The sequence below is a fragment of the Ylistrum balloti genome, unplaced genomic scaffold (assembly GCF_031769215.1).
Source record: "Ylistrum balloti isolate Yb309-2 unplaced genomic scaffold, AGI_CSIRO_Ybal_v1 Utg370092, whole genome shotgun sequence".
In the NCBI taxonomy this organism is placed as follows: Eukaryota; Metazoa; Mollusca; class Bivalvia; order Pectinida; family Pectinidae; genus Ylistrum; species Ylistrum balloti.
The window spans coordinates 703,456-729,674 of record NW_026782123.1 but is presented as its reverse complement, the minus strand read 5'-3'; the positions used below and the strand labels follow the sequence as shown (position 1 = coordinate 729,674).

The 26,219-nt window shown below is 38.4% G+C and overlaps 1 protein-coding gene across 1 annotated transcript in view; it reads right to left on the bottom strand.

The window, feature by feature from the left end:
• LOC132549954 (sushi, von Willebrand factor type A, EGF and pentraxin domain-containing protein 1-like) overlaps nucleotides 1-25,055 on the bottom strand; it is a 42,853-nt gene extending 17,798 nt beyond the window's left edge. Inside the window, exons 1-12 of the mRNA XM_060213940.1 lie at nucleotides 24,991-25,055; nucleotides 22,543-22,647; nucleotides 17,655-17,888; nucleotides 17,052-17,240; nucleotides 15,993-16,187; nucleotides 14,956-15,063; nucleotides 14,505-14,741; nucleotides 9,368-9,544; nucleotides 7,727-7,912; nucleotides 6,746-6,850; nucleotides 2,656-2,880; nucleotides 2,071-2,256 (exon numbers count right to left, since the gene is read on the bottom strand). Of these exons, the coding sequence (XP_060069923.1) occupies nucleotides 2,071-2,256; nucleotides 2,656-2,880; nucleotides 6,746-6,850; nucleotides 7,727-7,912; nucleotides 9,368-9,544; nucleotides 14,505-14,741; nucleotides 14,956-15,063; nucleotides 15,993-16,187; nucleotides 17,052-17,240; nucleotides 17,655-17,888; nucleotides 22,543-22,647; nucleotides 24,991-25,051 (2,008 nt within the window). The 5' untranslated portion in view covers nucleotides 25,052-25,055. The remainder of the gene's footprint in view (nucleotides 1-2,070; nucleotides 2,257-2,655; nucleotides 2,881-6,745; nucleotides 6,851-7,726; nucleotides 7,913-9,367; nucleotides 9,545-14,504; nucleotides 14,742-14,955; nucleotides 15,064-15,992; nucleotides 16,188-17,051; nucleotides 17,241-17,654; nucleotides 17,889-22,542; nucleotides 22,648-24,990) is intronic.
• Between the last annotated feature and the right edge of the window lie 1,164 nt (nucleotides 25,056-26,219).

The window sequence follows — 26,219 nt, the reverse complement described above, 5'->3', positions numbered from 1 at the left end:
ACAAAAACTACAGAAACAATATATACATCTCAGTGTGGGACTGTCACAAAAGACCGCTGAAACAATATATACATCTCAGTGTAGGACTATCACAAAAGACCGCTGAAACAATATATACATCTCAGTGTAGGACTGTCACAAAAACTACTGAAATAATATATACATCTCAGTGTAGGACTGTCACAAAAACTACAGAAACAATATATACATCTCAGTGTGGGACTGTCACAAAAGACCGCTGAAATAATATATACATCTTAGTGTAGGACTGTTACAAAAACTACAGAAACAATATATACATCTCAGTGTAGGACTGTCACAAAAACTACAGAAACAATAAATACATCTCAGTATAGGACTGTCACAAAAACTACAGAATCAATAAATACATCTCAGTGTAGGACTGTCACAAAAACTACTGAAACAATATATACATCTCAATGTAGGACTGTCACAAAAGACCGCTGAAACAATATATACATCTCAGTGTGGGACTGTCACAAAAGACCGCTGAAACAATATATACATCTCAGTGTGGGACTATCACAAAAGACCGCTGAAACAATATATACATCTCAGTGTAGGACTGTCACAAAAGACCGCTGAAACAATATATACATCTCATTGTAGGACTGTTACAAAAACCCACTGAAACAATATATACATCTCAGTATAGGACTGTTACAAAAACTACTGAAACAATATATATATCTCAGTGTAGGACTGTCACAAAAGACCGCTGAAACAATATATACATCTCAGTGTGGGACTGTCACAAAAGACCGCTGAAACAATATATACATCTCAGTGTAGGACTGTCACAAAAGACCGCTGAAACAATATATACATCTCAGTGTAGGACTGTCACAAAAGACCGCTGAAACAATATATACATCTCAGTGTAGGACTGTCACAAAAACCCGCTGAAACAATATATACATCTCAGTGTAGGACTGTCACAAAAACTACAGAAACAATAAATACATCTCAGTATAGGACTGTTACAAAAACTACTGAAACAATATATATATCTCAGTGTAGGACTGTCACAAAAGACCGCTGAAACAATATATACATCTCAGTGTGGGACTGTTACAAAAGACCGCTGAAACAATATATACATCTCAGTGTAGGACTGTCACAAAAGACCGCTGAAACAATATATACATCTCAGTGTAGGACTGTCACAAAAGACCGCTGAAATAATATATACATCTCAGTGTAGGACTGTCACAAAAACCCACTGAAACCATATATACATCTCAGTGTAGGACTGTCACAAAAGACCGCTGAAACAATATATTCATCTCAGTGTAGGACTGTCACAAAAGACCGCTGAAACAATATATACATCTCTGTGTAGGACTTTCACAAAAACTACAGAAACAATATATACATCTCATTGTAGGACTGTCACAAAAACTACAGAAACAATATATACATCTCAGTGTAGGACTGTCACAAAAGACCGCTGAAACAATATATACATCTCAGTGTAGGACTGTCACAAAAGACCGCTGAAACAGTATATACATCTCAGTGTAGGACTGTCACAAAAGACCGCTGAAACAATATATACATCTCAGTGTAGGACTGTCACAAAAATTACTGAAACAATATATACATCTCAGTGTAGGACTGTCACAAAAATTACTGAAACAATATATACATCTCAATGTAGGACTGTCACAAAAGACCGCTGAAACAGTATATACATCTCAGTGTAGGACTGTCACAAAAGACCGCTGAAACAATATATACATCTCAGTGTAGGACTGTCACAAAAATTACTGAAACAATATATACATCTCAATGTAGGACTGTCACAAAAACCGCGGAAACATGTTGCTGATACAGATTTGGAAAGTCTAGTATATTTTGTGTTTAGCAAATAGTAAACGATTACAAATTTTGTTTGAATTAAATTTCTGTCGATAACCGTATTGAATACAATGCTGTGCGAAAAAATAGGTACAAAACGACCAAGTTGATAGATATGAACGACATGTGTCATATTAAAATTATCATTAGTTTTACAGCAGTGAAACCTATATTTCTGACGATACATACCAGAACAGGACAGTCGATCCATTGTCCATTTTCTATTGGACTCACAAATGATGTTGACCAGTTCATACGTGCCTCCACACGTTAGGTTTACCATTATAGTGGAACCTGTGTAAAACACGCTGTCCATGGGTGACGCCACGCTGGAATACATAGGCAACTCCGGGGGAGGACACACGGCACCATCATCTAGTCAAACATTCATGATGAATTATAAACGTATCACATTTATACCATACGTAAAGCTATCTCATATTTACTTATATATACTTAGCGTCGTTTTCGGCTTACAGTTGTGGGAACGCGCGTGGCACGAGGAAAAGTGTGTGTCTAGTGTTCGCATATCCCCTGCACAAGTCCACGATGATCTCGCTTAGTTGTGCGGTAAATTGTGCGGTTGTTTATCCTGATGATGTGCCGATGTTTAGTATCAAATAGATGGTTTGCCTTTAACTGTCACGTGCATGATACATGTATAATGTAGTACACATTATCATATATAATATTTGTCCTGAAACCGTAACTCGTTTTCTTGTTAACATTTATTTTTATGTTGTGATAAAAACAACCGAAGAGAAATATATTTACTGCATCTCGGGACTGGACAGACTTCCCATCGCCTCCTCGGGTCTACAGTATAACACCATGGTTTCGGTTCATTGTCCGGATTTCGACAAAAGTTTTCGGAGTTGGGCAGCTTTAGTCTGTGCTTGTGAGGTGATGTCGAATTCCATGATTGACACTTTCGGCCACTTACAGTTATGCTAACTGTGCCCCTGTAGTTCGCTCCACGGTTAACATAACATTCAAGTGCTGAAACAACGTAAAACACAAGGACAATTAGAGGCAGATAATTAGGCCAATGATTCTTATAGCGGCAGCATGAGAGAAGTCGAGAGATCTTCGATAACAACCCCTCTCGACCAAGAATAACAGGACTTAATATAAACTCTGACCTCTGACACGCGTGCTAAGATATCCTGTCCATTTTGGATACCCGTGTTTGACAATTTTCCTTAAATTATTAAGAAAGTTGGAAATTGTACGTTGTTTTGAAACCTATCAATCGCGCCATTATCAATGTCACAGTTTATAAAATCAGTTAGCGAAATGACTATGCTATGTAAACTGATGACGCTTTTTTTACTATACATCCTAGTGTGTGAAGTCGGAGAAGTATGTGAGATAGAGTTACCCCTAACAACCACAGGATCAGTCTGTGATGTATGTGAGATAGAGTTACCCCTAACAACCACAGGATCAGTCTGTGATGTATGTGAGATAGAGTTACCCCTAACAACCACAGGATCAGTCTGTGATGTATGTGAGATAGAGTTACCCCTAACAACCACAGGATCAGTCTGTGATGTATGTGAGATAGAGTTACCCCTAACAACCACAGGATCAGTCTGTGATGTATGTGAGATAGAGTTACCCCTAACAACCACAGGATCAGTCTGTGATGTATGTGAGATAGAGTTACCCCTAACAACCACAGGATCAGTCTGTGATGTATGTGAGATAGAGCTAACCCTAACAACCACAGGATAAGTCTGTGATGTATGTGAGATAGAGTTATCCCTAACAACCACAGGATCAATCTGTGATGTATGTGAGATAGAGTTATATCTAACAACCACAGGATCAATCTGTGATGTATGTGAGATAGTGTTACCCCTAACAACCACAGGATCAATCTGTGATGTATTTGAGATAGAGTTACCCCTAACAACCACAGGATCAGTCTGTGATGTATGTGAGATAGAGTTACCCCTAACAACCACAGGATCAGTCTGTGATGTATGTGAGATAGAGTTACCCCTAACAACCACAGGATCAGTCTGTGATGTATGTGAGATAGAGTTACCCCTAACAACCACAGGATCAGTCTGTGATGTATGTGAGATAGAGTTACCCCTAACAACCACAGGATCAGTCTGTGATGTATGTGAGATAGAGTTACCCCTAACAACCACAGGATCAGTCTGTGATGTATGTGAGATAGAGCTAACCCTAACAACCACAGGATAAGTCTGTGATGTATGTGAGATAGAGTTACCCCTAACAACCACAGGATCAATCTGTGATGTATGTGAGATAGAGTTATATCTAACAACCACAGGATCAATCTGTGATGTATGTGAGATAGTGTTACCCCTAACAACCACAGGATCAATCTGTGATGTATTTGAGATAGAGTTACCCCTAACAACCACAGGATCAGTCTGTGATGTATGTGAGATAGAGTTATATCTAACAACCACAGGATCAATCTGTGATGTATGTGAGATAGAGCTAACCCTAACAACCACAGGATCAGTCTGTGATGTATGTGAGATAGAGTTATATCTAACAACCACAGGATCAGCCTGTGATGTATGTGAGATAGAGTTACCCCTACCAACCACAGGATCAGTCTGTGATGTATGTGAGATAGAGTTATATCTAACAACCACAGGATCAGTCTGTGATGTATGTGAGATAGAGTTATATCTAACAACCACAGGATCAGTCTGTGATGTATGTGAGATAGAGTTATATCTAACAACCACAGGATCAGTCTGTGATGTATGTGAGATAGAGTTATATCTAACAACCACAGGATCAGTCTGTGATGTATGTGAGATAGAGTTATATCTAACAACCACAGGATCAGTCTGTGATGTATGTGAGATAGAGTTATATCTAACAACCACAGGATCAGTCTGTGATGTATGTGAGATAGAGTTATATCTAACAACCACAGGATCAGTCTGTGATGTATGTGAGATACAGTTACCCCTAACAACCACAGGATCAGTCTGTGATGTATGTGAGATAGAGTTACCCCTAACAACCACAGGATCAGCCTGTGATGTATGTGAGATAGAGTTACCCCTAACAACCACAGGATCAGTCTGTGATGTATGTGAGATAGAGTTACCCCTAACAACCACAGGATAAGTCTGTGATGTATGTGAGATAGAGTTACCCCTAACAACCACAGGATCAGTCTGTGATGTATGTGAGATAGAGTTATATCTAACAACCACAGGATCAGTCTGTGATGTATGTGAGATAGAGTTACCCCTAACAACCACAGGATCAGTCTGTGATGTATGTGAGATAGAGTTACCCCTAACAACCACAGGATCAATCTGTGATGTATGTGAGATAGAGTTACCCCTAACAACCACAGGATCAGCCTGTGATGTATGTGAGATAGAGTAGATTGAGTTACCCCTAACAACCACAGGATCAGCCTGTGATGTATGTGAGATAGAGTTACCCCTAACAACCACAGGATCAGTCTGTGATGTATGTGAGATAGAGTTATATCTAACAACCACAGGATCAGTCTGTGATGTATGTGAGATAGAGTTACCCCTAACAACCACAGGATCAATCTGTGATGTATGTGAGATAGAGTTATATCTAACAACCACAGGATCAATCTGTGATGTATGTGAGATAGAGTTACCCCTAACAACCACAGGATCAATCTGTGATGTATGTGAGATAGAGTTATATCTAACAACCACAGGATCAGTCTGTGATGTATGTGAGATAGAGTTACCCCTAACAACCACAGGATCAGTCTGTGATGTATGTGAGATAGAGTTACCCCTAACAACCACAGGATCAATCTGTGATGTATGTGAGATAGAGTTACCCCTAACAACCACAGGATCAGCCTGTGATGTATGTGAGATAGAGTAGATAGAGTTACCCCTAACAACCACAGGATCAGCCTGTGATGTATGTGAGATAGAGTTACCCCTAACAACCACAGGATCAGTCTGTGATGTATGTGAGATAGAGTTATATCTAACAACCACAGGATCAGTCTGTGATGTATGTGAGATAGAGTTACCCCTAACAACCACAGGATCAATCTGTGATGTATGTGAGATAGAGTTATATCTAACAACCACAGGATCAATCTGTGATGTATGTGAGATAGAGTTACCCCTAACAACCACAGGATCAATCTGTGATGTATGTGAGATAGAGTTATATCTAACAACCACAGGATCAGTCTGTGATGTATGTGAGATAGAGTTACCCCTAACAACCACAGGATCAATCTGTGATGTATGTGAGATAGAGTTATATCTAACAACCACAGGATCAGTCTGTGATGTATGTGAGATAGAGTTACTCCTAACAACCACAGGATCAGTCTGTGATGTATGTGAGATAGAGTTATATCTAACAACCACAGGATCAATCTGTGATGTATGTGAGATAGAGTTACCCCTAAAAACCACAGGATCAGTCTGTGATGTATGTGAGATAGAGTTATATCTAACAACCATAGGATCAGTCTGTGATGTATGTGAGATAGAGTTACCCCTAACAACCACAGGATCAGTCTGTGATGTATGTGAGATAGAGTTACCCCTAACAACCACAGGATCAGTCTGTGATGTATGTGAGATAGAGTTATATCTAACAACCACAGGATCAGCCTGTGATGTATGTGAGATATCGAAGCCATGTACATTGGACCGTACTGAGATTTTAAAAATAGTGTATTGACAATGAAGCTGTAACTGAACAAGCTAGTTTAACTAAAGATTCCGCTAAAGTTCCGTATGTTTCCTCTTGTTTCGGTAGTTCCTATGTTGATGTTTTTTGTGCCGAAAAAGTATTTTTATTTTCAGGATTCGTTGATAAATATACAGTGCATACTTACGATACTGGCAGTGTCGGCCCCAATATCCAGGAGAACAACGTGGACACGCCCTGTCAGCCTCCGTACAGGGAACACCTTTCGCGCACTTGGGTGGACAGGTACCTCCTTCAGAGTGTAAATTTAAGGAAATTGATTTCTTTTCATACACATATATATATTTTATCAAAATACTGAACCAGCATGCTCATCGAAAATACGCCTTCTAAACGTATCAGACCAAGTTCTTTTCAACAATAGCAGATTTGCATGTGAAATTACTCCGGCGAGAAATTTTTTATATAATAATAGTGAACAGTATTTCAAACTATTTCAAAAAATGTGTAATAATGTTATTTTAATTGTGAAACGATCCGGTTTATCTTCGCTATATATAAAAGTCGTAGTGTGGTTAGTCAAAAGGTTTTCACTGTTAATCATTGATCATACATGCAAGCTAACGCTGTAATATGATGAGAACTAGTGTAAAGTACTACCGCAGGTAGACATGCTTGTGTAAAGTACCATTGCATCGGCATGCTTATGTAAAGTACCATCGCAGGTAGGCAAGTTTGTGTAAGGTACCATTGCGTCGGCATGCTTATGTAAAGTACCATCGCAGGTAGGCAAGTTTGTGTAAAGTACCATTGCGTCGGCATGCTTATGTAAAGTACCATCGCAGGTAGGCAAGCGTGTGTAAAGTACTATTGCGTCGGCATGCTTATGTAAAGTACCATCGTAGGTAGACATCTTGTGTTAAGTTCCATTGCATCGGCATGCTTATGTAAAGTGCCATTGCAGAGAGGCAAGCTTGTGTAAAGAACCATCGCAAGAAGACTACTTGTGTTAAGTACCATCACAGGTAGACATGCTTGTGTTAAGTTCCATTGCATCGGCATACTTATGTAAAAAACCAATACATGTTGACATGCTTGTGTGAAGTACCATCTCAGGTGGGCAATCCTATGTTAATTATCATCGCAGAAAGGTGCTTATTTACAGTACCGTCACAAGTCGGCATACTGCCGTTCCAGGTACGGTCTGCCTGACACTGGAACAAATGTTGACCTCCCTGAATAAACCCAACGGGACATCGAACCTCAATCGTGTCGTACTGAGCGTACAGTCTACTAGAGCGGTCTCTAACGATGAAACTGTCCTTATTTAGAGTAGGACGCCCACAATGGACGGCTGTGAAAATAATAGTGGTTTATAGAATCAAAATGAACAGATTATTATTATGTTAGTTTATGACACATGCAGATTCACTTCCACTACTTCTCTACTGACAATGCCAACAAGTAGGTGTTTCTGTACAGTTTTCCCAATATCTACAAAATCATAGCATTTGGCTCTTAACACATTTTTCAAATCGAAGAAGCAGGTAACGTTGGCTTTTACAAATTCTTTAGTTTGTCTGCCGTCCGTACATATCTTATTGATATAACACTGTATGTTTGTTTTGTCTGCCGTCCGTACATATCTTATTGATATAACACTGTATGTGTGTTTTGTCTGGAGTCCGTACAGATCTTATTTCTATACGTACTGTATGTTTGTTTTGTCTGCCGTCCGTACATAACTTATTGATATAATACTGTATGTTTGTTTTGTCTGGAGTCCGTACAGATCTTATTTCTATACATACTCTATGTGTGTTTTGTCTGGAGTCCGTACAGATCTTATTTCTGTATATACTGTATGTGTGTTTTGTCTGGAGTCCGTACAGATCTTCTTTCTATACATACTGTATGTTTGTTTTGTCTGCCGTCCGTACATATCTTATTGATATAACACTGTATGTTTGTTTTGTCTGCCGTCCGGACATATCTTATTGATATAATACTGTATGTGTGTTTTGTCTAGAGTCCGTACATATCTTATTTCTATACATACTGTATGTTTGTTTTGTCTGTCGTCCGTACATATCTTATTGATATAACAGTGTATGTTTGTTTTGTCTGCCGTCCGTACATATTTTATTGATATAAAACTGTATGTGTGTTTTGTCTTGAGTCCGTACAGATCATATTTCTGTACATACTGTATGTTTGTTTTGTCTGCCGTCCGTACATATATTATTGATATAACACTGTATGTTTGTTTTGTCTGCCGTCCGTACATATCTTATTGATATAATACTGTATGTGTGTTTTGTCTGGAGTCCGTACAGATCATATTTCTATACATACTGTATGTTTGTTTTGTCTGCCGTCCGTACATATCTTATTGATATAACACTGTATGTTTGTTTTGTCTGCCGTCCGTACATATCTTATTGATATAATACTGTATGTGTGTTTTGTCTGGAGTCCGTACATATCTTATTTCTATACATACTGTATGTGTGTTTTGTCTGGAGTCCGTACAGATCTTATTGATATACATACTGTATGTATGTTTTGTCTGGAGTCCGTACAGATGTTATTTCTATACATACTGTATGTATGTTTTGTCTGGAGTCCGTACAGATCTTATTTCTATACATACTGTATGTGTGTTTTTTTCTGGAGTCCGTACAGATCTTCTTTCTATACATTCTGAATGCGTGTTTTGTCTGCAGTCCGAAACATACCATAACATTGGACTGATTATGAAAATACACGAGAAAAAAAGAAAATCAATATTTATAAATCTGAGTCTTACCATCACAAGACACATTGTGTGACCAAGTCAAATCCGACTGACACCTGGTAACCATGGTTACGTTTTTGCCGTCACACGTCATATTTATAAACAGTTCGTAACCCACACTGAATGGGCTTGACGTAACTTCTGTTAGATGGCTGTACATAGACATCTCAGGAGGCTGGCACACAGTGTCTACAATAAACATAACCACGTCAAGCGCTTTTAGTAAAAACGTGATCAGTAATTATATATCATTCTTGGCAATAATAAACAGAGAAAAATGTCTTAATTAATAAAAAAAAAATCCTATCTAAATGACATTATGACAATCCCTGAAATACGTCCTCAAAGTGTTCACCACATTTTATGTTTTTATATATAATTGTATATTGATATAACTTTCGTTGTTTTTATTGTTTCAAACAATGTTCTACGAAATGGTCTGAAAACAGTGCTGCATTTCATGGATTCCCCCCCCCCCCCCCCCCCCCCCGGAAAATGATCTTCAATACATTTAAATGTAATTGTCAGAAACAGCTATTTGTATAGCTGTATCAGAAGTATGGGCTGAAAAATGGTAATACAATGCCCTCCTCCCAAAATACTCGAACCAACCATTAAATCTAAATGTTGATGTACAATACCTCATGATATAAATACATACGAAATATTCATATTAAAGAAAAACATTGTCACACATTTATTCTGCTGTCTCAGAAACGCCTTATAGTTTGAAAAAGATTTTACAAAAACACTCAAGTGAATAGCACCATTTAATACAAATTCAGAGCTGGATGCAATAGAGCCAAAAATGAATTAAACTTCATTATATATATGTTTCGTCTTTCTAGGGCTCGTCATTGATGCTATATCATACAGTGGTTTCGTCTTTCTAGGACTCGTCATTGATGCTACATCATACAGTGGTTTCGTCTTTCTAGGACTCGTCATTGATGCTGCATCATACAGCTGTTTCGTCTTTCTAGGACTCGTCATTGATGCTACATCATACAGCTGTTTCGTCTTTCTAGGACTCGTCATTGATGCTACATCATACAGCGGTTTCGTCTTTCTAGGACTCGTCATTGATGCTACACCATACAGCTGTTTCGTCTTTCTGTGACTCGTCAGTGGTGATACGTTAAACAGTTGTTTCGTCTTTCTAGGACTCGTCATTGTTGCTACATCATACAGCTGTTTCGTCTTTCTAGAACTCGTCAGTGATGCTATGCCATACAGCTGTTTCGTCTTTCTAGGGCTCGTCATTGATGCTACATCATACAGCTGTTTCGTCTTTCTGTGACTCGTCATTGATGCTACATCATACAGCTGTTTCGTCTTTCTAGGACTCGTCATTGATGCTACATCATACAGCTGATGCTACATCATACAGCTGTTTCGTCTTTCTGTGACTCGTCATTGATGCTACATCATACAGCTATTTCGTCTTTCTGTGACTCGTCAGTGGTCAGTGGTGATACGTTAAACAGTTGTTTCGTCTTTCTAGGACTCGTCATTGTTGCTACATCGTACAGCTGTTTCGTCTTTCTAGGACTCGTCATTGATACTACATCATACAGCGGTTTCGTGTTTCTAGGACTCGTCAGTGATGCTACATCATACAGCTGCTTCGTCTTTCTAGGACTCGTCAGTGATTTTACGTCTTACAGCTGTTTGTCCCTCTAGAACTCGTCAGTGATGCTATGTCATACAGCTGTTTCGTCTTTCTAGGGCTCGTCATTGATGCTACATCATACAGCTATTTCGTCTTTCTGTGACTCGTCATTGATGCTACATCATACAGCGGTTTCGTCTTTCTAGGACTCGTCATTGATGCTACACCATACAGCTGTTTCGTCTTTCTGTGACTCGTCAGTGGTGATACGTTAAACAGTTGTTTCGTCTTTCTAGGACTCGTCATTGTTGCTACATCGTACAGCTGTTTCGTCTTTCTAGAACTCGTCAGTGATGCTATGCCATACAGCTGTTTCGTCTTTCTAGGTCTCGTCAATGATGCTACATCATACAGCTGTTTCGTCTTTCTGTGACTCGTCATTGATGCTACATCATACAGCTATTTCGTCTTTCTGTGACTCGTCAGTGGTCAGTGGTGATACGTTAAACAGTTGTTTCGTCTTTCTAGGACTCGTCATTGTTGCTACATCGTACAGCTGTTTCGTCTTTCTAGGACTCGTCATTGATGCTACATCATACAGTGGTTTCGTCTTTCTAGGACTCGTCATTGATGCTACATCATACAGCGGTTTCGTGTTTCTAGGACTCGTCAGTGATGCTACATCATACAGCTGCTTCGTCTTTCTAGGACTCGTCAGTGATGCTACATCATACAGCTGCTTCGTCTTTCTAGGACTCGTCAGTGATTTTACGTCTTACAGCTGTTTGTCCCTCTAGAACTCGTCAGTGATGCTATGTCATACAGCTGTTTCGTCTTTCTAGGGCTCGTCATTGATGCTACATCATACAGCTATTTCGTCTTTCTGTGACTCGTCATTGATGCTACATCATACAGTTGTTTCGTCTTTCTGTGACTCGTCAGTGGTGATACGTTAAACAGTTGTTTCGTCTTTCTTGGGCTCGTCATTGATGCTACATCATACAGCTGTTTCGTCTTTCTGTGACTCGTCATTGATGCTACATCATACAGCTGTTTCGTCTTTCTGTGACTCGTCATTAATGCTACATCATACAGCTGTTTCGTCTTTCTAGGACTCGTCATTGATGCTACATCATACAGCTATTTCGTCTTTCTAGGACTCGTCATTGATGCTACATCATACAGTGGTTTCGTCTTTCTAGGACTCGTCAGTGATGCTACATCATACAGCTGCTTCGTCTTTCTAGGACTCGTCAGTGATGTTACGTCATACAGCTGTTTGTCCCTCTAGAACTCGTCAGTCATCATACAGCTGTTTCGTCTTTCTGTGACTCGTCATTGATGCTACATCATACAGCTGTTTCGTCTTTCTGTGACTCGTCATTGATGCTACATCATACAGCTATTTCGTCTTTCTGTGACTCGTCAGTGGTCAGTGGTGATACGTTAAACAGTTGTTTCGTCTTTCTAGGACTCGTCATTGTTGCTACATCGTACAGCTGTTTCGTCTTTCTAGGACTCGTCATTGATACTACATCATACAGCGGTTTCGTGTTTCTAGGACTCGTCAGTGATGCTACATCATACAGCTGCTTCGTCTTTCTAGGACTCGTCAGTGATTTTACGTCTTACAGCTGTTTGTCCCTCTAGAACTCGTCAGTGATGCTATGTCATACAGCTGTTTCGTCTTTCTAGGGCTCGTCATTGATGCTACATCATACAGCTATTTCGTCTTTCTGTGACTCGTCATTGATGCTACATCATACAGCGGTTTCGTCTTTCTAGGACTCGTCATTGATGCTACACCATACAGCTGTTTCGTCTTTCTGTGACTCGTCAGTGGTGATACGTTAAACAGTTGTTTCGTCTTTCTAGGACTCGTCATTGTTGCTACATCGTACAGCTGTTTCGTCTTTCTAGAACTCGTCAGTGATGCTATGCCATACAGCTGTTTCGTCTTTCTAGGTCTCGTCAATGATGCTACATCATACAGCTGTTTCGTCTTTCTGTGACTCGTCATTGATGCTACATCATACAGCTATTTCGTCTTTCTGTGACTCGTCAGTGGTCAGTGGTGATACGTTAAACAGTTGTTTCGTCTTTCTAGGACTCGTCATTGTTGCTACATCGTACAGCTGTTTCGTCTTTCTAGGACTCGTCATTGATGCTACATCATACAGTGGTTTCGTCTTTCTAGGACTCGTCATTGATGCTACATCATACAGCGGTTTCGTGTTTCTAGGACTCGTCAGTGATGCTACATCATACAGCTGCTTCGTCTTTCTAGGACTCGTCAGTGATGCTACATCATACAGCTGCTTCGTCTTTCTAGGACTCGTCAGTGATTTTACGTCTTACAGCTGTTTGTCCCTCTAGAACTCGTCAGTGATGCTATGTCATACAGCTGTTTCGTCTTTCTAGGGCTCGTCATTGATGCTACATCATACAGCTATTTCGTCTTTCTGTGACTCGTCATTGATGCTACATCATACAGTTGTTTCGTCTTTCTGTGACTCGTCAGTGGTGATACGTTAAACAGTTGTTTCGTCTTTCTTGGGCTCGTCATTGATGCTACATCATACAGCTGTTTCGTCTTTCTGTGACTCGTCATTGATGCTACATCATACAGCTGTTTCGTCTTTCTGTGACTCGTCATTAATGCTACATCATACAGCTGTTTCGTCTTTCTAGGACTCGTCATTGATGCTACATCATACAGCTATTTCGTCTTTCTAGGACTCGTCATTGATGCTACATCATACAGTGGTTTCGTCTTTCTAGGACTCGTCAGTGATGCTACATCATACAGCTGCTTCGTCTTTCTAGGACTCGTCAGTGATGTTACGTCATACAGCTGTTTGTCCCTCTAGAACTCGTCAGTCATCATACAGCTGTTTCGTCTTTCTGTGACTCGTCATTGATGCTACATCATACAGCTGTTTCGTCTTTCTGTGACTCGTCAGTGATGTTACGTCTTACAGCTGTTTGTCCCTCTAGAACTCGTCAGTGATGCTACATCATACAGTTGTTTCGTCTTTCTGTGACTCGTCATTGATGCTACATCATACAGCTGTTTCGTCTTTCTGTGACTCGTCAGTGGTGATACGTTAAACAGTTGTTTGGTCTTTCTAGTACTCGTCATTGATGCTACATCCTAAGCTGCTTCGTCTTTCTAGGACTCGTCATTGATGCTACATCCTAAGCTGCTTCGTCTTTCTAGGACTCGTCATTGATGCTACATCCTAAGCTGCTTCGTCTTTCTAGGACTTGTCAGTGATGCTGAGTCAATGTGTCACTTCCTAGGCTTCAACAATTTTGGCCGTAAGTATCTCCGATGAGTTTCAGAAGGACGAAACAGTTGTATGATGCAGTTTAATTCTGACTTTACTATATAATTATTGTGTTAAAAGACATTACTCATTTATCTTTCTGGTGCACCATTATAAAGCATGTCAAAAGAAACACGGAAGTAATCGCACTGTGACACGAAAAATGTCATGAAATAAAAAGATGAGCAGTACATCATCAGTTATTTACCACATTTTGGCACATTGCAACGTTTCCAGCGGACGTTAGGGTTGGTCGTGTAACACCATGGAGAAGGTTCTAGGTCTGGGTTACGGCAATAGTTAGCTGCCCCGTCGTCCACTCTATCACCAAACGGATGTTTGTGAGGAACTCTGCTATTCCAGTTCTGACAGAGAAGACCATCCGCTGTCCTGTTATGTATACCCCTGTAATCTGATCCTCTATCTGTGTTGTAACATTCCATATCTGTAAAATAGTAATAAAATGATATGTTGGAAAAAATTATCAAAACGCTGCTTAGATGTTGTACAGAATTGTTGAATTTTCATATTTTTTCTTTGATAAAATTTGCTTCCGGGATTGGACAAATTCCCTACAGAATCTACTGCCGGGACTAGTTTTGTTGCAGTCCCCTGCATCCATAAATACAAAAAATAAAATGGTGGGGATATTTACTTACAATATTCACAGTGTCGACCCCATCTTGTCGGTTTACACTTCGGACACCCTCTGTCTTCGTTGTCACAACTGAGATCATCCTCGCACATTGATGGACATAAATTACTGCCTTTAAGTAAATCATTACAAATCGTGTTCAGTAGTGGAAGATTACAGTGGTTTTACTACACTAACATGTTACTGATCACAATGATAATTTATGTGATAAGCATCAGTAATACAACATTGCTCCGAAGATACAGGGATAATCATCCATATTTACATTACTATATTCAGGTATAACTCAGATTATTTGGTATGTTGTTTTCATTATATGTTGGTGGATTAGGGTGTTTGTAATCAATAACCGATATTCGTTAACGTTACCAGTGATTGGCATGGTATTGATTTGGTCAGAAGATATGCTACTATACTGTTATGTTTCAAATTCATATCTGTTTCATTTTCAAACATTAAGCGGATGTAGATAATGTAATGTTTAAAATGTTCATCTAATGTATTTCGAAACGTTTATTCCTTCAAATGTTATCAATTATGTCCTACATATTGTGATGAAATTGTTAAATACAGGGGACAGCGCTCATACCGTATATACTGAACTATGTCTGTATTCAAAATTAACAAGATCTCAAAAATGTTTCATCAAAAGTCACGAAAAATTGCAAAATAAAGGTAGCTAAATATATCTATTTGACAATAAAGTGAATTAGAAAAGTTTTTCATCCTTGTAATATTAGTTATATAGAAAGCGCAAAGCCACATAGGTCTCTGAATTCAGCATACCTGCAAACTTTCTTTTCATTATGGATGGAGGAAAGTTCCATTTACGCTTCAGATGTGAAGATTCATTACATTGATTCGTGTTTGATCAATCCTATAATGGTTATTTATATTCTAGATTATAAATAAAATATTTAAGATAGCAACACGTTCAGGTATACACGAATTTGTACACAATTATTTTTGTCATTTTGTTTTAAAAAAACAAATAAAATGAATTTATTTTGGAATAAAACAAATAGGACAAGCAGTGATTACCATTCATATAACAGGTAGGTAGAGTACCATTCCAGGTGCCGTCTTCCTGACATTCTAGAGTACCAGAACCTTGTATTGTAAAACCTTCCAGACAGCGAATATCGATAGTGTCGTTGTGGCGATAGACGGAGTCGTGGTCATTAAAAATGTAAGTGTTCCTCTCTAAAGCTGGTCTTGGACAATAGGCAACCAGGTCTGGTACAAAGAAATCACATGTTTACCTATGTTTAACTAGTTACTTATTTGATAAAGTGATTTTTAAAACGAATCTAAGAATGTCAGATTTCACCGAACTTTTCACGAGCTAATGAGAAAAGAGAATAGGGTGGTCGGGTAGCGCCGTGGTAACGCATTCGCCTTTCCCCTAGCCGTCCTGGGTTCGATTCCTGGAAAAGGTATGGTGTCACCTGCCACGTGGGTTTTCCAAGGGTATTGCGGTTTCCTCCCTCAGTAAGACCCCTTGTGCGCTTACATCCGGGCAAACTAGAGTGATTAGTATAAGCTGTTTCGTTGTTGTTAAAATAAATAAGTTTATAAGTGAAAGAGAAACCTTATTAACAAGTGCTACTTTTTATCACCTGATCGATGATGCTATAAAACGGACATTTTTGACAATTTGAAAAGGTATCTTCAATAATCAAGGTTTTAAGACAAAAAATGTTTTACAATTTTGAATTGTATTGGCTCCCAAGACAAAACCGAGAACAAGCGTATGTTTTAAGAAAGAAAACCGCTGATAAAGGTAGTTTCTCTTATTAGACTATGATGATGATCTTAAAGCTTAAGATTCCACATTAAAATATCTAATGTATACATGTAACTTCAGAATTATATGTAACAGACTTATATATTGTTTGTGTTATGTGTTGCTTTTGTATTGTGTGAACACGAACAATGAACAAAACACCCGTCACCATCAGGCATGAAGTAAGGAACTTGGTGATGACGTAATCAATCAGAATAGCAAATCTCCACTGGTATATATAGACACAACGACAACCAGTGACGAACTCTTCAACACACCGATTTAATTGGACTCGATTAGGAATCACAACACACCTGTACAGCCTCCGGAAGAAGCCCACATCTGATTGGACAAACACCATATCGTAGCCTCTTTCTGAAGAGTTCCACAAGAAATCACCACGCGCAAAGATGTCCCTGAGAAGAATGGCTTCGTAAAGGGAACTCCTTCCGGTAGAACTTTTTGGACAGGAAACGTCGGCACGGGACACAATTTCCTCGAATCTAAAGAAAGTTTATCATGCTTAATAAATGGAGACTAATATTCTCAAATATCTTGATAATTTCCAAAAACTGAACAGCAAGAATACAATAAACGATAATCATATATAATTTATAAGCATTCATTGATAAGAAAACTAATTTTATCAAGAGATTTCGACAAGTTAATTTAATATTGTACAATAGACAACCAAGTGTAAATACTTGTCAATGTAAAGAGTACGATCAGTAGAGCCAAACCTACCAATAAAACAACACTATAGAAAATATCATAAAATGATTGTTACTCTAATGACATAAAACATTGTCAAAATGTTTGAACTAGTCAATTAATAGTTTATAAAATCTAGTAATAAATAAATCATGATAAACTGGTTTTATAATATGTTCAGTACAGTGTAGTTGTCGACCACTTACCACAACGAGGCACGTCACAATCCTGTCGTGCAACCTTTCCGTAAGTCGTCAAACACCAGGGAACAGGGTGGTTTTCAGGACTACGACAATAGTTTTTAGCTCCTTGGGTGAGGTCTTTGTACCTGTGACTGTGCGGTATGCTACTGGACCACTGTTGACAGACAATCCCACTGACCGTCACGGATGTTGTCCCACGGTATTTGGCTGGATCCTCCGCCCAATAACATCCCATTGCTGTGGACGATATTCGTGAACAATTCAAATAAAGGAAACCTGAAGTTGGTTCTCAGTTCCTAATACCGTATACAAAAATCGGGTGCACATGAACTTATCTTAATTCGGGACAGGAGTCGAACCCACAACCTTACACACAGAAACTACCAAAGCTTTTGTAAATGAGTCGATCTTATACGGAACTCGCATTCCAACTCCAGTTCCGTGTAACCAGATCCTACTTCTGTTTAGGAAAAAAGTATATGTTGACAAAACGAAAGATCCAATACGCATGATGTCATTTTAATTCGGTACAGGAATCGAACTTATAACCCTTCAGAAAGAAATTGTATTTTATATTGTTTGTGACGGTAGTGTTGTCTTGTATTTTATATTGTTTGTGACGGTAGTGTTGTCTTGTATTTTATATTGTTTGTGACGGTTGTGTTGTCTTGTACTTTATATTGTTTGTGACGGTAGCACTGTCTTGTATTTTATATTGTTTGTGACGGTAGCACTGTCTTGTATTTTATATTGTTTGTGACGGTAGTGTTGTCTTGTACTTTATATTGTTTGTGACGGTAGCACTGGCTTGTATTTTATATTGTTTGTGACGGTATCACTGTCTTGTATTTTATATTGTTTGTGACGGTTGTGTTGGCTTGTATTTTATATTGTTTGTGACGGTAGTGTTGTCTTGTATTTTATATTGTTTGTGACGGTATCACTGTCTTGTATTTTATATTGTTTGTGACGGTAGTGTTGTCTTGTATTTTATATTGTTTGTGACGGTATCACTGTCTTGTATTTTATATTGTTTGTGACGGTTGTGTTGGCTTGTATTTTATATTGTTTGTGACGGTAACACTGTCCTGTATTTTATATTGTTTGTGACGGTAGCACTGTCTTGTATTTTATATTGTTTGTGACGGTAGCACTGTCTTGTATTTTATATTGTTTGTGACGGCAGCACTGTCTTGTATTTTATATTGTTTTTGACGGCTGTGTTGTCTTGTATTTTATATTGTTTGTGACGGTTGTGTTGGCTTGTATTTTATATTGTTTGTGACGGTAACACTGTCCTGTATTTTATATTGTTTGTGACGGTAGCACTGTCTTGTATTTTATATTGTTTGTGACGGTAGCACTGTCTTGTATTTTATATTGTTTGTGACGGCAGCACTGTCTTGTATTTTATATTGTTTTTGACGGCTGTGTTGTCTTGTATTTTATATTGTTTGTGACGGTTGTGTTGGCTTGTATTTTATATTGTTTGTGACGGTAGCACTGTCTTGTATTTTATATTGTTTGTGACGGTTGTGTTGGCTTGTATTTTATATTGTTTGTGACGGTTGTGTTGGCTTGTATTTTATATTGTTTGTGGCGGTTGTGTTGGCTTGTATTTTATATTGTTTGTGACGGTTGTGTTGGCTTGTATTTTATATTGTTTGTGGCGGTTGTGTTGGCTTGTATTTTATATTGTTTGTGACGGTAACAATGTCTTGTATTTTATATTGTTTGTGACGGTAGCACTGTCTTGTATTTATATTGTTTGTGACGGTAGCACTGTCTTGTATTTATAATCAATGATATACATGTATGCAGTTAAATATTTGACAAAGCACTCAATAACAGACATTTTATTTCACATTCGTTTGATGGTAATAATAAAATGAAACAGTATTCTTGTATCGCTCCCCCTGATACATAACTATCATGTATCTAAACAAGTATAGCAATATACTAAACAAAAAAAGAAAGGTAACACTACTTTATTCTGTGATTAATTAATCAACCCCTTCATAAATCCTTACCAATCATGTACGAATAAAGTAATTGATAAATTCTGATAAAACTGCAGTCATGGTTCATTATAAAACTTTGCGTTCACTTGATTTTATTCGACTGTAAAGGACGTTGGGGTCAATTTCAAAGGTAACACCATTAGTAACGGGTATGGCCACCGTTTGCGAAGTAAACAGCATTGCAGCGTCGTCGCATGAAACTCGTAAACCGGCGGATAATTCGAGGAGAGATGTTGTTCCATTCAGCGATCAAGGTTTGGGCCAGTTTGACGGCTGATTTTGACGTTCTCTCACGCGTCGCCCAAGAACGTCCCAGACATGCTCAATCGGTGACAAATCAGGTGATTTAGATGGCCAATCTAACACCTGTACGTTATTCTGCTGCAAGAAAGTTCTGCTGACGCGACAGGTGTTCGCTGGTGCGTTATCCTGTTGAAAAATGCCGCCAACGCCATGGCGTCTTAAGAATGGCAGAACCACTGGTCTTAAAATTTCGTCCCGATATCGAATGCCGGTTAAATTGCCATTTAACACAACAAGCCTGGTACGAGTCCCCCGACAAATACCACCCCAAACCATTACACTTCCGCCGACAAAGCGGTCCCGTTCTGCGATGCAGCAGTTCGCAAAACGCTCCCCTCGTCACCTCCACACTCTGCGCCTTCCGTCACCGTGTTGCAGACAAAAACCTGGACTCCTCTGAAAACAGAACATTGTTCCACTGTTGTAAGGCCCAACGACGGTGAACACGGGTCCAGTTACGCCGATTATTACGGTGACGTCGCAACAAATTGGGTCCAGTGTAGGGACGCCGCGCTTTCAATTGGTAGGCCCTCAACCTGTTGCGGACTGTTTGGGGAGACACACGACGCCCAAACAATGTCCTTGTAGTCTCTACTGCGGTTACGAATCGATTGCGCAAGTGTATCAATCGTATACGACGGTCATCTCTGGCGGTCGTTTTACGGGGTCGGCCGCTTCGGGGACGATCGGATGTTGACCCAGTTTGGTTTAAACGACTTACCAACTGGCAAATTGTCTTAACACTGCAAACAAAATGCCGTGCAACTCGACGGCGAGACTCCCCAGCCTGGATCATGCATACAGCCCTTTCTCTCTGTACTTGTGACAGCCGGGGCATAATGATAAAGTTGATAGATAGCAAGATTCGGTGATTTCTAAGTCCTAAGGATCTAAGGAACAGTTGTCAGTTTGAATGTTTATAAAATTCAAGCGAAGATACAAGTTAGTCGCAGAAAACCTCGTGCAGCTCTTTCGTTAATACAGACTTTCACGCTTGAATGATTTTGGTAACCCCCTTGGATTTTGTAATGTAAAACATTACCATTTTCTAATATTGCACAAACGTCATTTTGTTTTCTCTCATTTACAGGTATTCGCCAAGGAAACATGTTAACCTTTCTTTTTTTGTTGAGTATATATCTTCGATTGGGTCCGAACCCAAAGCCAAATCTTTGTAGCAGATCTGAATTTTATTGTTCAGGTCTAGCAATACTGTTACCAAGTTGTGGCAAATCCAAAGAGTCAGCTCATGACCACCTTCGTCTTTTTGCCTAGCAATAGTATTTGTGGTTACGCGTTTGGGAATCTCCGTCACTCAAATTATGACCCTGGTGGCAAGGTCTACACGCGCAGAGATATACCTTAGGGACATCCTGGAAACACAAGTTTCTTTATACTCATCAGTTGTAAACTGATTTCAAGTTAAACATTACTTACGGTTTCGTCCCTTATCTCGTAGGTCCAGCCAGTGTTTGATTGATATCTAGCGTACAGGACTTTTCTTAATGTTATAACCAAATTACGCCATTACATTAAGGCTAAGCCCATCGTCAACTTTCTAGGGTTACGCCTCATCAATTGTACAACTGTAAATGAGGGATAAATTTAAGTGAATTCCAATCAGTAGATATGAAGAAGCCGGTTGAAGAAATTAATGACGTAAGGACGACTGACGCCACAGTATGGAATAAATGGTAAACTACAATAATTTCACTGGTTTCAGTTTTAAAGCCTGTTTTCCTAACGTTAACGAGCAATGCCAATGGATCGTTATAATCTATTTTAAGAAAGGACACTAGTGCAATAAATTAATGTTTAACCAACTGAATGGAAGCTTATAATGCATGTTATTAAATAACATTTTTGTCAAATTCAGCATCTGAAACATGATATCCCTGGATGAATTCTTATAGAGTTAATTACATGTACTTGTAGTAGCGAAGATCTGACTTATATGTTTATATACTAGTAGATATGTTATCAGATCAACTCTCAGCAGAGATATAGGAGTTAAAATATCAAATATAATTACCATAGCAATATAATGGTGATTTAAAGTTCACCATTTGCTATTTCTTATAACTAACATCCGCAAAAAAGCATCAGTAGAACAACCAGAGATAAACAATGGATGTGAAAATTTCAATCGAAACTGATTTTGCATTTTGTAACAATTAACTCTATAGTCCTTGATGTATATCATTTTGTGCTTGGTGCTGTATGCTGCATAGCAAGTCAGCTGGCGACTTCTTGCACGAAGATCGTGATAATGAGAACAGGCCCTTGAATATCGAATCAACTGTGACATATAAAAGGTATGAAAGGTTGGAGATGCAGGGATATTGCCATCCAGAAATGGAAAATTCACTTTAGGGAAATAAAAAAATCATCATGTTTATCATACAGTTTGATTGAAATCTGTCCATGTTGGTCTCGTTGTAGGAAAAGATCGAGATAAGCAGCTGATGTAGAAGAGTCGTATCTTTGAATTCCAGTTCTGGTGGGTATATACGAGGTATCAAAGTAAAGTTACAAAATTAAGCTCGTGATAAAGAAAGAATACCTACGGTTATTACATTGACGCCCCCACCATTCCTTCTCGCATTTTGGACAACCGCCATCTGGGTCATCACAACTCTTCGCAGCGCAGTTTTCAGGACAGATGCCCGCATCTTTTGAAAGAAAGGAACATATCAACATATGAACAATACCGTAACACGAACTCGAGATATATAATAAAGTAATAAATGTGAACAAAAGAAAGATTGACATGTAGACAAAGGAGGAATATAGCCTGGATATTTCACCCAAACCTGTCTTAGTAAGAAATACTACGTTCTGAAATGAGAACAAGGTTAATTACAACGAAATCTTTAGGCACGAAAACGATTATCAAACACATCGAACTTCTTTTGCAGAATTTGATGTATTTTTTCCTTATGACAATCATGTTTTATAGTCTGTTGTAATCTGCACGTCTTGAAATAATGCAATTGTATCTTTCAGCTGTTTCCATCTCTCAATGAAACCGAGATAAGGAGAACAAGACATTGGATATCGAATAAACTGTGACATGTTAACATAGTTGGTTGTAGAAAAGGCGCGATACTATCTAGAATTCGAAATTATCATATGAATTTTGGAACTATGTCCTTGGTGGTTGTGTTGTAGGTGAAGATCGAGGTAAACGGTTGATGTTGGAGAGACTGTCGTGTCATCGACTTCGAAGTCTGTTGGGTATTTACTGGTATAAAACGAACATGGTCAGACCATTTCCTGAGTCTCTAGACCGAACATCATCGGTACACTATCTATCTCACCAGAATTGGCAGACTTGTGACCTGTTTTGATAAGTGTTTTTGATATTTAGCTTCTGGTGAAACCTAATCAACCCCAAGAGGCCACCGTTAGTCTCAATGGCTGAACGTTATTAAGACCATACTAAACGATTATTTAACAGTTCTCACGAATTCGGCCTCATCATATTTCATCTTGTCCTTAGACGTCCTTTTAACGAAATATACGATAGTGTATACAACAATCGTGTACAACAACACGTTTACAACCTTCCCCCATACTGAAAAGAAATATCTTGTAACCAAATAATGGCGGAGTTTGGAATGTGAAGAGGGGAAATAGTAAGATGTTCTTTTAGTTGTCTTATCAGAAGTGGGTGTTGAAGATTGACCAGGAGCTCTTTGGAGTTTTTCGATTTCCACATTCGAATAATTCTATTTTTGAGGTAAATACCGTAACCATATTCGGACTATAACTCCGCTTTGGTTACAACAAGATTAGATAAAGATTTGGACGAACACGTAGGAAAGCCAGCAGTTAAGTAATGATTTAATACCAAAAAGGCTTATACACGACAGCAGAACATCTGAGCAGACAGGATATTGCTATTAACTCAAGATATTGTTATCAAATTCTGAGAGCTATGTTCGAGTTACTTCGGTGGTTATTCGTATCGCCGTCTAATATACATACGAAAACTGCTTCTGTGAAAACTAGCAGCAGCCACATGTTCCTGGTTTTATTGTAGAGTTAGTCACGGCTAAAGAAGAAGAATTTTCATTTAGCTACGATGCATCTGCAAATACTTCAGCTGAACTATATAACTTGAATTTTATACATAAGTAAGTGGTAAAATCTACCAGCATCAGTAAATGTTTATCATGAAAAATCCAAGTGATTTTCCTTGATCACAACAAACAAATTGGGATATAAATTGGTCTGTGTGAAGGCGACACTGTCGTGGTTGTTGTTCTTTGGACGATATACTTTTCCTATAATAACTGAAGGTGCTACAAGGAGTCTAAAATTCTGTCAACATAACAAGCCTGGCCTTTACCCCCTATAAGCCATACACTGTATGTGATCGTACCGTATGTCATTTATATCCTGTTACTGTTGTCGAGCCTCTGTGCACTTATTAATTACTGTTACAGAGCGTTCTTTTTATGGTGGTATGTGAACAGTAAAACAGTTGTAAACAATGGACTACCTACCATAATTATGATGTTTATAATAAACTCCGCTGTTTTTGTTTTAAAGGCATAATATTTGAGTTGATTCTATACAGATTCCGATGTAAACTGTCCGCTTTTATCATTTGGACTTATGAAAACTCCTGTCAACGTATGAGTAAATGAAATATATCTCCAATGCCAAAATGAGTTTATCTAAATTGTTGTTTTAACATATGATCTATTTTTATAGAGCATATTAAAACAGACTCGTTCATATCCTTAATGTTGATAAAAGGCAGCCTGTCCATCCTGTGTCATTATTACATCTCCTTGTCTTCAAACATGCAGTTCTGAGACATGGCCTCTACAACCTCAGTTGTTAATCAAAACTAGATATCAAGATAACTCACATTTATAACAGTGGACTGTTTTAACGTCATCCAGCGCATCATACAAAAAACGGTCCCATTTTTGTAGATGAACTTTTGCTCCAACATACGAAGAATGAAAAAAAAAATTAATGATAACATATACAATACTTACATGATCCCTTCATTAAATACAATAAGTAAGTGAATATGAACGTGTCCCGTATGTAATACATCCTTGTGTCACTCCAGTACCACTGACGGGTAACTCTGGGGTTCCCTAATTAAAACGCACAACGGGCACAGTGACATCAGACTTAAGTGCTTTACACTTAAACATTGATGTTATGTAAATTGGATAGGACTCAACTCTGTTTCTTAAACAACACAAGTCTATATTGCCTGACTTTGTAGGGTAATTATATAATACTTACTGTAATATTCACAGAGGGCGTTGGTGTCGATAGATGACTTCTACAGTAAAACCTCGATATACTGCCTCAATTTGCAAAATTGGTGTTATATTTTTTTTGTCAAAAAAGAATTGCAGAAATAGAATCAAGTGAGTTAAAATGCATTTAATATGTGTTTAGATACCCATCCAACAACAAAGTACCTTCTGCCTGTGGTAGCGGTTATGTCGAGAACAGTAGGTTATCGTTTGTAAGTTGACCGTAATTGGGTGATGCATATATCTCTTTTTGAATACTTTTGAATAACAACTGAGTAATAGTATAGGTCATCGGCAATGAAAATAAAATCCACGCAAAATTTGAGAAGGTGTTCGGTATATTTCTCAATGTATACGTAGCGTTCTTTTACCAGTAAACATCAGAAGAAGTTGAAATATTCAGAATTATTTCTCTACTGAAAACTAAGGTATTTTATTATAACGTAGTTTCAGTCATATAAACATTTTAACTAGGAGTGTTTATGAGATGCATGTAATTAAATCGGGTATATTTAATTAGACAAGCAATCTACTCCGGAAACTGCTAAGAGGTAGAAATTGTTAATTTCCATACCGGCGTGAGTCTTGAATAAAATATAATACGTGCAAACGGAATCTTCTTTTTATTTATTTATTTATCTATTTATTTATTTTATTTGAAAATGGCATCCTTGCCTTGAAATGGAAGGAAATGTGCCATGTACAGTAATACAAATACATCAATCTAAACCCAGTCCGTGTCTGGACTAGCACGTCCCTGGGACTAGTAAGCATGTTCTTTTTCGTTTTCATAAGATATTGCCGTAATGGTGTCGGATTGATGTCATCTAGATTTTTCCCGAACTTCGGTGTCGATGTTAATGTTGCTCCCATAGATAGCATTAGGATCTCCGGGGAATATGTGTCGACTATATAACAGACTGTACATAAGAAGTATGTCTATAGCCCGTAGG